At 42.9% G+C, this 12,570-nt stretch overlaps 1 protein-coding gene across 3 annotated transcripts in view; it reads left to right on the top strand.

Annotated features, from left to right (window-relative positions):
- Nucleotides 1-5,759, top strand: part of NCOA2 (nuclear receptor coactivator 2) — a 186,153-nt gene extending 180,394 nt beyond the window's left edge. For all 3 annotated transcript variants that reach the window (XM_053975978.1, XM_053975993.1, XM_053975984.1), the window contains one exon: nt 1,636-5,759. In XM_053975978.1, the coding sequence (XP_053831953.1) occupies nt 1,636-1,647 (12 nt within the window). In that variant the 3' untranslated portion in view covers nt 1,648-5,759. The remainder of the gene's footprint in view (nt 1-1,635) is intronic.
- The last annotated feature ends 6,811 nt before the right edge of the window (nt 5,760-12,570 follow it).

The raw sequence follows: 12,570 nt of genomic DNA, 5'->3' as shown, positions 1-12,570 counted from the left end.
CTGCACTTCATGATTTTATGTTTATTCTACTAATGTAGCTCTGACTGTCAATGAAAATGCAGTTTATATGCTCTATAAATACCTTTCACTGAACTTTGAACTGTAATAAAGGTTAAACAGCTGCTTTTTTTTATGCAGCTGAGCTATAAACTACTCCTAAAAAGCTTCTTTTCTTTTAAGAAATTTCAAGCTATGTAATTAATGTGCAACTTTTGCATTGCATAATTTTTTTCAAGTCCTGGTATAGTGGGAGTGTTTATTTAGTATCTCTCTGGAGATACTGTTTCCTAAATGTCCACCCTGAAAATAAGGACGTCTTTGGATTTTCACTTTGTTTCCATTTCAAAAACTACTAACAGAGTCCCTAAACTGCCTTTCAGCATGTTAGAAAGAGGAGTCAAAGTTTAGTTTGTCCATATTAGCCAGGGCATGAGGGATGTGAGTGTGGTGTCTCTGTGCTGTGATGAAGGAAGGAGAAGCCACAATCAGGCCTCAGTGCTGCCCATGGCTGGTCACAGCATCTCCAGCTGCACCAGCTAAACTGGGAATAGGAGATGCACAAAACGTAGGACCTTGTTTTCCTGCTTTGCAGGATAATTCTTTATTACTTTATTTACTTTATTACTTTTACTTTATTACTTTTACTTTACACTGACTTTGTCAGTAAAGCTACATTTCTAGGCCTTGTGTGAATGCAGAGGAAGGTGTGGTATGGTCCAAAGCACGGTGTAGGCAGCTTCCAGAAGGCAGCCTAGCAGCATGCGTGTGGACTGGTGAGAAAGCTGCCTACCCACCAGCACTGTCCCTGAGCAAACAGGGCCTTCCTCATGCGTGACAGGAAGCTGTGAGCAAAGAGCTGCTCCACAGCCAGAGCCGCGGGATGTGAGTGAAAAGCAACCCCAGGGGAGGAGGAGGAAAATGGGTTTGGCTGGATTGACTCTCTGACCTGACTGACCACAGCACCCCATGGGAACAGGCATTTACAAGGAGAGGAAGACAGAAAGGCACAGATTGCAGCCACTGGAAGGAGTAGTCTTAAAGCAACTGTGAAAACCACATCCTGATGTTTTTGTGAATAAGAAAGAAGATAATCAACTCAGCTGAAACCAGTTTGTACTATATTTGTGTAAAGATATCACAAAGGTATTAAGTATGAGGTAAAAAACATTTCTAGGGATCCGCAGCTGTAGCTGGCTTTACTTCTTTATTCCCTTTTTCATTATGAGTCTTGGAAGGGCAAGTGAGCCAGGGCAGTTGTTTTCTTTCACAGTGATGATGCAGCACTAAGAGAGATTTTTGCATATATTCTGAGAATGAGACTTCAGCTGGAGTTTACAAGAGGTGGTTATTATAACATCCAGGATAATTGGAATGAATTAAGGACCTAAGAATGCAGTGAAATTAAGCCCTCACTGATATCAAAGGAACTAAATTGCTGATCAGTTGTATCAGTGTACACAAAGAATAGTTCAGCCTTATAAATTCCAATTAAATTTCAGGTGTGAAGCATTACAGTAATGCACAGTTGACAGTGGATGTTGCACTCTAGCATCCCAGATCTCATTGACCTGTCCATCCACACTATCCCAGCAGGAAGAATTCATTTGTTTTTCCCCCATTTCTCTTCTTTTGCAGAAATATTGCTGACCCTGAGGGTGGTTTGGTTGCTCCTTTCTTCAGCTGACTGGGCTTAGAGCCCCAAACCCTTACCAGTTTGAAGAGCTGTGTCTGTTTGTCGTGTCCCCGCGGAGCTGCCAGCCCCGGCAGCTGCCTGCTGCCAACAGGACTCAGCCCTGCCTTCCCGAGGGGAGCCGGGGGTCGTTGCCGAAGAGCAGCCTCTTCTTTGACAGTCTGAAGCTAGCGTACAGACATTGCTCAGTCTGTTCACTGCATTCACCTTAGTGCAACTTAGATCTCTCCTGCAAAGTAAATGTTGACAGGCAATTTTCATAAACCATGTCAGATTGAATGTATTTAAATGTATGTATTTAAGGAAAAACAACCATGCTCTTGTTCTGTTTCTGTTTAGTTCTAGACCTTGGGGTTTTTTTGCTTTGTTTTCCCTGGCTTACACAGTCTGGTGCAAAGGATTCAGTTCTGTCTGAAAACTGGTGTTTTAGACTAAGGCCTGCATTTTGGGGCGGAGAGGAGGCATGGAGGAGGGCATAGAAGCAACGTCTGGTACATTTAGAGACCTCCAACAAGCATGTTCCACTGACATCAAGTCAGAGAAGATCAACTGATGCAGAAAACTATACAGACCAATTTTGAATGGGGTTAAAGTTGTAAAACAGATGAAAATTACCCTGTGAGAGGGCTGTTTATAAGGGGTGATTTGGTTGGGTTTTGTGGTAGTGTTTATGATGGACGTCATTAATCCAAACATACAAGTTGGTTGCATTCTCATTTAATTAAATTCCTAACAATCAGCAAATCTGTTTTTTTTTTAACCTGGCTCTCCTGACCTCTGTCATCTTACTCTTTCTAATAGATTTAAAAAACAGGTTACTCTGTTATTTCCTTAGGTGTGTTTCCAGCAATCTGCACAGCCAGTTACTGGATGCCGAACAGCAAAGTTCAATGGTAATGCATGTAATGATTATGGTAGTGGCAGAATTGGTGCATAATATCAAAGATACCTGCTTTAAAGCATGATAATTTCTTGTTCCCATCCCCTTAGCTGGGAAGATAACAATTCCTGTAATACCTATAGCAGATATCACTACAGACTTCACCACTATCATGTTTCTGATTATTTTAAAGCAGTGTGGACTACGAAGACGTTTTGTAAGGTACATAAAATCCAGTTTATATGTAAACAAGCAATAATTTAAGTTGAAAACTTAAGTGTTTTACTTGTATAATTTTTGTGAGATATACATGTTGTGAAGTTGATTCCAAATGAGGTACTTCAGTATTAAATTAGATATCTTCTTAGCCGTGTGTGTCTCCTGGAAAAGTGTTTTGTAAAGGATCACAATGCCTTGATTAGACCTAATTTGTAGGCTTGAGACTTCTCATTTTCTAAGCCTTGTGATTCTGCTCATAATACCATTTAATTAACCTATATTATATGCAGCCACTGTAGGAACCAGTTGTTGATTTTTGTATGTTTATATCCTTTCGTAACAAATCTTAGAAAAACTGTTACTAAGCAGGCCACTGTTAAGGTGTGTTGGTTTTTTTCCTTGCCCACTGTGGTTTGAATAATCTTTTACTATACTGACATCAGTTTCTGAGGACTTGGAATATTAAGAAATTGATGAGTTTGACCTGGTTTTTTTTCTGCTGATTCCTAATTGTTTAGGAATGGTATTCCCTAATGCTCATTGGGAATGCTCCCAATGAGACTCTCCAAATCGTGAGCCCGATCGCTCCCCCTCCATCTTTCCCTGTGGAGGGCTGGAGAGGGGAATTGGAGGTACAAAAGGTAAAGATCATGGGTTGAGATAAGAACAATGTAGTGGAAACCGCAATGAGATAAGAAAACAGTTACAACTACAATACTAGTGACAGAGGTACAAGAAAGAAACAAACGATTCTCACGGAAACCCAGGACGTGCCCGATGCTCCCTCCACCACTGCGCTGATCCAGAAGAGAGCCCTTCTCCAGAGAAGAGACTCCCTTCCCCGCCCCGCAATGATGTGAGGTGTTACAGAATAACCTCTGGCTCCTAGCCATGCCCTCTCCTGGCTACTGCAAAAGTTAACCCTATCCTGGCCGGAACCAGGACACTAATCCACAAACTTTCTAACCTGAACGCAAATTTTTTGATGTAATGTAAAATGCAATGCATTTATAATATCTCATCAGCCCTGCCTTTTGAGATTGAAAGGTTTGTCTTGTCATTTAATTTGTTTTGATATTCAGGTGGGAGTTCAAATAAAATAGCAGCTATTCTATGTTAAGGCTGAGGAAAATATGACAAAGGCTGGTTCTGTGTTTGTCTCTAAAGAAGACAGTGCCACCATTTTGGAGAAGCAACACTTTTTCAGCTGTCACGTCAGCTGAGCCATTCTTTGACCTGCTGATGGAAAACAAAACTAACCACCAGCCCTAACCTCCACAGCCTCATTACTACAACATTGGTCTTGAACTTGCATTATGTATCTGACAAAAAATTACTTATGTAAGAAATGTATAAATTTAAAGGTATTAATTTCATGCACCACAAAGCGTAAATGAGTTTAAAAATAATTTCATTGCTATTCCATTCTTTTTTGGTTCTTAACCATAACCTCTGCAGATAGATTATTCTTTTTCACAGTGGAAAAAAAAAATTAAATTTGTCCCATTTCACAACAGACCTGCAAACCCCTATCTGTAGTGATTATGATACTTCATCATCCATTGCCATTTTGAAAGAAAGGAGATGTTACCTATCACTTTGGCTCCATTTGGGTTCATTGTGACTTTTGTCGTCTTCTAAGTAATGAAAGAGAAAAGTGAGTGAAGGAGTCTTCTGATCATATTGATCACTATAGAAACAAAAAAGCCAAATCAATTCCCTTCATTATCAGTATTTTTCATCCTGTATACAGTAAATTTGTCAGAGAAAGTACTTGGATTTTGTTTTAAGAGAACAATTAATCAGTGTTCTACTTACATTATTAAATGTGAAAGGCGCATAATGTGAAAAATAAGCATATATACATGGTCGTACGACCCGTTTAAGTGTTCATGTAATGTGGTGAGTTTAAAAAGTGAAGTGAGCTGTTTTGCTACAAGGAGTTAATTTGTACTCAATCCTTAAAATATTGTCCCACACCGGTATCCCTCTGGGCCTGTATTAATTAAAAGCAATGTTTTTGCAGTTTATACAATACATTTTTTAATCTTTGTTTAAAAGTGGAATTCATATGGGCTTAACAGATGAAATGGGTGGCACAGCTCCACTTGCAGAACCCAAAGATACACAATCAGTTTTGAAATGCAACTTAAGCCATTAATTGTTGGTGTGAATTTAAAAGTTTTCTAGTATTTGTATGGTAGTATGCTGCCTAAGAGCAAAAGCATTCTCTGCACAAAAGAAAATTTACTGTAGTGGCTTTGATTTTAATTAGAATTTTCTCCCTGGTGTTTCTTTGTAGACTAAAACAAAATCTTTTAAGTTTCTTACTACAGGTAAAAGCTATGTGCAAGAACCTCAAAATGCTAAAATCTAGCATAATGCCTTAGATCTGTTTTTAAGTCTTGTATATTCCTACATAGCTGTCTGATGTATTATATTTGTATAGTGAATTGTGTACAATTTTGGAATAAGTGCATCATCACTTAATCTTTATGTTGTTCAATAGAGATGATGGACACATTTCTTCAAACATTTACTGTCATTTAATTTTTTTCCCTTTCTGTCATTTGTGGGTTTTATTTGTACAGTTCATCATGAAGTTGCATCTGAGATGTGTGTATATGAAAAGATTATACAAGGGTAAAATTAAGCAATATATAAACTATGGTTCTTCAGGAGAAAGCTTACAGTGTTTCAGGTTGTGATTTATTTTCAAAACGGAGTTGACTCTGAACATCACTTTGTTCACCTGCATTGATGTTTGTATTTCTAGTGTTAGCAGTTTATGCAAAGGTAGATATATTCAGAGAAATTTTAAATACATTTATGCAAGTTAATATTGCTTTGCTGATGCTATTTGCTTATTTGATGTTAAATAATGCTATTGTAAATAAAGAATTCTGTTGTTATTGCATCATTTAATAAATTTTAATGCCTTCGGGTTTTACATGGCTTTAGAGATTTCAACAGGTTTCTGTTGTGTCTTCATTTGTTCATAGGAGGGTATAAGATGTAGCACTAAAGCACTGGAGGGTAGATGGATTGCTAGGTTTTAAAAAGGCAGCAGGCACTGGTAATGAATTTATATTCCAGGTAGTTGTTGTTACTTGCAAGTCCCTTCATCTTTTCAGGGCTATATTGACTGAAAATGTTTATCACATGGCTTAATATGAGAACAGTTTATTATGAGTACTTTTTTTTATCAGTCAGGATGAAAGGGGCATCTTTCATGACAGTGTCAGCAGAGGCAGACCTCAAATGTGATGATGAGAAGAGTTACAGGCTTGTTCTCCTTGCTATGTCAAATGGTGGATTAAAACAGTTTGACTGGTCAAACCTTAAAAAAGGTTTGACTGGTCAATTAAAAAAAAAAAAATAGCTACAAGAATGTTTGTAGCATTCCAGAATATACAATGTAAAGAATGATCTTATGTTGTCTCTGGGAAATGGATGAGGCAGAAAAACTTTTTATAGTAAAAGTTTTAGAAATTAAAGTTATTTTAAAGACCTTCAAACACTGGTAACCTTTTGCCATTCCTACCAAAACAAGGCTTATCCTGCAGTTCTCTTATTTTCAGCAAAATGGTGGTGATAACAAGGAAACTAATGCCACATTACAGGAAATTAAATAAATTTTCTTCCCACTGTGGAGTCAGAAGCAAGCAGAGAAAACATCCATGTAGTAAGAGGCAAAATGTTTCCAGTGGGAACCTTGCCTTTAGACATTCTTATAGTTAATGAATATTGAAAAGAAGACACAAAAGTTTAGCTAAGACTCCTGGCATCAAAATATGATGAGGTAGTGATGACCTCTGATGTAACTGGCTTTATGAAAGAGAAGTGCTGACTTTTACTTTCTAGATCAGGCTTTGCTGACAGAGACCAGTGCATGTGACATATGGACAAGTTCTTATAACAAAGAAAAAGTGACTCTGCCTTTGAAGGTCCTTCTCATGGTAAACTGTGCGTTGAGTCTTGCAGACAGGGCTACGTGTCTGTCATGCATGCTTGGGCTCAGGCTATGGCAAGGGCAGAGAGCAGCCAGTGGGATCAGCCCTCTGCCTTGGTTCTTGGACTGTGAAATGTGGAGATAGAGATGCCAAGTACAGCCCAAGTGGGCTTTTTGACCAAACTCACACCTTGTCTTCTGGAACACTGATCACAATGAAACCTTCCTAATGGATTAGTTCTTGTCCTGAAGAAAGCAGAACTCAGAGCAGCCTTGAGTGATTCTGTTGGCCGTGTGCATGTAGTGAGTGTGTGTGTGTGTGTGCGTGTACATATATTTATATATATATGACTTGTGTAATTAACCTTTTTGAAAGGTTAAATAATTAACCTTTTGGAAATCCCTGCTGGCACTTCAGCTGAATTCCAGCTTTTAACACAGGTCAGTCCAGAGCCACAGTAAGAGGTCCTACCCTTAAGTCAGCTAAAAGAAGGAAGAATGAACACAAATTGATGAAGTCCTTCGGAGATGTAGGTCAGGACAGGTCCAAGTTGGAATTACAGTGTGAGTGAACTTGTATGAGCAGTGGTCCTTGAGAGCTGGGCACTGAGCTCTTCACCACTTCAGGACAGGTTCTTGGGACATCTCTCAGCTGAAGAAGAAACAACACCAAGAGTTAAAGACTCAGGTGGTGTGATGGACCCCATTAACCCTTCTTAGACTTAGGTTCCAGTCTGAGCCTCCTTTATTACTGCCACTAGTGACTGCAGCCTCAGCCAGCATGGTGGGCTTAAGCCAGTTGTTACCAGGAGGAAGCCCTTGTATATCTTGTTACTTCTCTTCAGTCTCTCGTTCTGTATGCTTACCTTGGGGATGAAAAAAACACACTTGATTGCATTACAGGGTTTAACTCATCTTGGAGTCCAGAGGCTGTAATTCCCCAGTTTCAGTGGGTTGTATTTTTCAATGTGTATGAGGAGGCCAGCAAAATAAAAACAGAATCTCTAATCAGAAGTTTGAGAGACCCTCAGGAGAAAAAAAAAAAAAAAAAATCAAGTAGAGGATCTTAAAGGACAGTTAGAGAAACATTTGATGGTCGCTGAAACAGAACATTCTGCCTGAAAGGGTGAAATCTGACAACTGTACACTGGAGTATGACCAGAAGGTGGTGGAGTGCTCAAGGGACAATTGTGAGAGTGCTCATCTTTGGTGCACCCAGCTGCACAAGGCAGCAAGTAAAGGACCTGAAAAGCTCTGTGTGAGGGCTGGGACTATGGGCAGGGATACTGGGCAGGCAGAAGGGCTGTGCCCAGAGCAAGGCCGCCCATGAACCAGTGTTTGTGAGCCTAGAAAGGGAGGGCATGATGTGCTTTCATCACTGAACGTAGAGCTCTACCAGTTAAAGAAGAGGTGGAAACTTAGCTGTGTATACATCTTACATGTCAGTGTCCTCTGTATGCATCCTGTGTCTGTGTGTCTCTGGCATTTGTGCTCAGCTTTGCTGCTGGGTGAACCTGCAAACCATGTCATGGCAGCTGTCATTAGACAAATGCTGCCATCATTCTTACTCACAAGGGAAGGTGGGCAGGAAAACCCAGAGTCAGCCAGTGTGATTGTCAGGAGCACAAGAGGTCACTGTGTCCAAGGATGCTCGGATAACTCCCTGCTCCAATGGGATTAATGGTTTGTTACTTCTCCTCCCCAAGGAGCTGCAATCCTTCTGTGGATCATTCAAAGATTCTGGCTTTAAGAACAACAGCAGTTTGGGTGCAGGGGACACGCCAAGTGACAGTTTGAAGGCCATCCAATTGGTGTTTCCCCCACCTCCCCTGAAATTAGGCACTAAAGGCAGAAACATTCCAGGATGAAAGGGGGGGCTCTGTGCAGAGAAAGGAGCTGAGAGAGCATTCAGACCCTCCTTCCACCAGACAGCCAGAGCTCATTCACACAGCAGCAGGAATTTTGCTTGGAATGTGTCAGTTCCTACTGAATATGCTCTAAACTACTCAACCACCACTCACTGGGACTTCATTTAAGAATGAAGAAGGTAGCAAAGACTGGGGAAACTGAGACACTCCCCCAGTCCCATACAACTGCTGGGGAGGTGAAACTGCTTCAACTTCTGTGCCCAGGAATTTCTCCCTAGGAGATATTCCTGAGAAGACAGAGGAGGAAACGTGGGAAAACTCTCCAATTGCTTGAAAAATGTCTCTCCCATCCAAGTTGCAGGCTATACTTCACTTTATCACTTCATTCTACAACTGCTCAGGATGCTGGAAGGTCCCACAGTGATCCTGACTGGAGTAATTTATTCAACTCCCTGCAAATTGTTGGCAAAGTGTCTTTAAAATACAAGAACAACAGATATTCCTGCCTTTGCTTGTGTGTTCACTCAGTGGCCCACTCCAACAAAGGGAGGAGGATTGCATCTCTATGACATGATTGGTTTGATCCAGATTTTAGACTGGTCTCATCACCTCTTTCTTGTGCATGTATTTTTCAGTTAATTGTCTATTCTCAGTGTAATTTGAATGAGTTGAGAACAATTAATTACTTTTGTGAAGTCACAGAGCAAATGGTAACACCATTAAAATGCTGCTGTATCTAAAGATACAACTAGTACAAGAAAAAGAAAGTTGAATCACCTTAATTTTGTTTCCCCTTTTTTTAATAGTCCACCAGCAGATTCAGTTGCTCTTCTGCTACCTATCCTCTTCTATTGCCATGGCAATAAACTGTTTATGCTCTGACCTCATCTAAATTGCAATTCAGGTTATTTCCATTACAGCATCTGGTGCCATGCTGCAGCTGGGTATCGGTGTAGGTGCTGGGGCACAGGGAGGCCACATGTGGGAAGGTGACTAACAGGGAGTGCTGTGGCCCTGTGGTTTTTGGGGGATCACAGGGAAGCTCACAGGTGTAACTGGTGTGTTTGGGAATGTGTAGGAGGCAGGCTGCTTTAAATCTGGAGTAAGGGAGATGTAGAGTAGATATAAGATTGATGAAGAACTCACTCGTGTCCAAACTGAGAAGCGACGGAATGCTACGCTAGCCACCTGCAGGGATGTCCCTTGCTGCTTGTCTTCCCACATCACTGCAAAGAAGGAATACACTCTTAAAATCCTGCAGCAGGGAAGGGAGGCTGATAGACTTCTCTGATTACTTTGTAATAAGACATAAAATCAGGGAAGGGAGACCCTCTAGGCTGGGGCTGTCCACAGTACTGACTGGACTGTTGGGGGTGCATCTGCAAGCTGCCCTTCTGCTTCCCCCACATCTCTCCCCGAGGTCATGACTTTTTTAATGCACTAAATGCCTTTAACCTCTTAGAGGATGTTAAAGCATCTAAAGAGTAATCTGCAATATAGTGGCAACGGTGCTTCAAGCCCTTTTCCTCTCCTGGGCTCTGTGTCATCAGGCTTCTAGAAAAAGGAACCCTTTTGTTTCTGGTTGTGTCTACAATTTAATTAATGATGAGACTTTTAAAATTTCATGTTGTAGTTGACTTTCATTTCTCCCGAATCTCTAATGTGAGCATGTCTCCCCTACTCCCTCTCCCTCTTCCTTTGCTGTGATACCTGGACACAGCATCATCAAAAGATTTTAGATTGACTGCCAACATTTAAATTCTAAATATAACTCAAACTTTTCTGTGCAATCAGAGCTCAAAGACTTGTTCCTGTAAATCAGATTAATGCTGGTACTACTTTTATGCAACTGATGCATCAATAAATTTGTGTTGAAATGCCTGGGTGAAACTGTTTCCTAAAGCACTATAGCATCAATTCTGTTTTACAAATAACAGAGGTTTGGCACAAAGCAGAGAAAATTAGAAAAAAAAATATTAAAACTGAAAAGACAATTGAAAAATCAGGCCATTTAAGCTAAGGGACTATCTCAAGCAAGTTTTAAAAGGCTGCATTCCAACTTTCTCCATAAGACTTGTGCATATTAGCTTCCCTGGTGTATTCAGTACTTTTGTCTTACAGAGGTTTGGATAGTTGAGTAGAGGTTGGATAGGTAGGAGATGGAGGATGGATGTAGGTAGAAGAATTTGCCCAATGCATTTAATGCGGACTACAGAAATGTTTCTGCTCAACTGTAAGGGACAGAGATGTGTTGGACTGACTGTGGAAGGGATCTTGGCAGCTGAGGGAGAGTGGATCAGCTCTGTGTCTCTCCAGTGGGGTTGTGTGCTTGTGTTTGCTGTCTTAGTGTTTATGTCCTGAGTGAAAAAATAAAGGGAGATTGCAAATAAAAGCTTGTGGTAAGTAGGAATTGCAGTGCCCAAATGAATGAAGGCCAAACACCGTCACTGCCCTGGCAGCCAGTGATTCTTTCTCAAACTCTCTATTCCAGAGCACCTAATTCAGGCCAGATAAGAAATCAGGTTTGAAAGGATGGTTTCACTTCTGGTCAAGTGCAGGCAGTGACTGTGTCTGGAGCTGAGGTTTCTCTGTCTGGGGCTGCTTCAAGTGCTTCCTAATGCATCCCTTCTTTGGGATGAAGACAATATATTACACAGAATCACATGGAGCTATGCTAATTAATTTTTATGGCACACCAAATATAACCACTGAAATGGCATTTAAAATTCCAGGAGCTAAGCCTGGCTATGTTCCCCACTCCAGCTGTGTCTGTGTGCAGCTTGGCTCATGCTCTGCTGTGCCCCAGGAAGCCCTATGCTGCCTCTCTCTGAGAGAGCCCCCTGGGTGCAAGTCCCCAGGCTCTCTACAGTGCAGCAGAGCCCATCCTGTCCTTTCCCTCCGTGTGCAGTGTCACCCAGGCTGGAATGAGCTACTCAAGAGGGAGCTCTGCAGTAACACACGCTGTATGGGGTTTTGTCCATACAAAGGCTGAAGATTTCTCCATCTCTGCACCAGCCCGGATGACACTCTGCAAAGTGAGCACCTGGGCCCCTAGGATCCTCCAGCCCCTTCCAAGCCCCCTTTTCATTGCCATTTTGTCATGTATCCACCTGGAAGAAAAGCAGGAGAAAACCCTATAAAAACCCGGGATGAAACCATAGACAGGGGGATCACCCAGCACCTCTGCAGGAGGCAAGGGCCAGGTGTCTTCCTGTGGTCCCATCCTGGGCAGGTTAGCATAGGCCTGGTCATGGAGCCATGAAAACCCCAGCAGGAGCCCAGTGTTCTGCTAAGCACCTAACAGGAAGCCCCAGGCTAGAGTAACAGCACCTCAATTGTACCCATGCAGTTTCAGCGGTGTTTTCTGCCTTTCCATATTCAAACCACACCCTTGCAACCCCCGAAGACACTGTGTGGGAGCCATGTGTCCTGCCCCGCGGAACCCTCACCTCCGGCAGCAGGTGGTCGTCCGTGGGGAGCAGCGCTCCCGCACCCCAACCTCCTGCTCTGGGGAGAGGCAGAACTCACGAGACTGCGGCCGAGCCCCCGGGCCGGGGCTCGGAGAGGCGGAGGGCAGAGCCGCGGGTAGAGAAGGTGGGTCCGGGAGGCCGGACCACCCACCCACCCCCTTCCCCTACCCCGACGTGGGGAGGGGCGGCCCGGCCGCTCCGCCCCGGGGTAGCCGCGCCGGTCGGGGCAGCACCCCCGCCCACCCCCGGGGCTGTGCGACCCCCCAGGGTCGTCGCCGCCGCCCGTGGCCATCCTCCCCGCCCCGCTCCTCGGGCCGATATAGCCGCGGGGGGCCGGTAGGGGCCGACCCGCTCGCCCCGACGGCGAAGGGCAGCTCCTGTGCCTCCGTCCCGCCCCGCAGAGGGACCCCGCGCCAGCAGCACCCAGGTGTCTGCCCCCCCCTACTTCCCGACTGATCCCTCTTCTCCTTCCCGGCCTGGCTCTTCCCGAC

Source organism: Vidua macroura, chromosome 1 (assembly GCF_024509145.1).
Source record: "Vidua macroura isolate BioBank_ID:100142 chromosome 1, ASM2450914v1, whole genome shotgun sequence".
Lineage (NCBI taxonomy): Eukaryota > Metazoa > Chordata > Aves > Passeriformes > Viduidae > Vidua > Vidua macroura.
The sequence above is the reverse complement of the archived record's forward strand: the minus strand, read 5'-3'. Positions and strand labels throughout refer to the sequence as shown.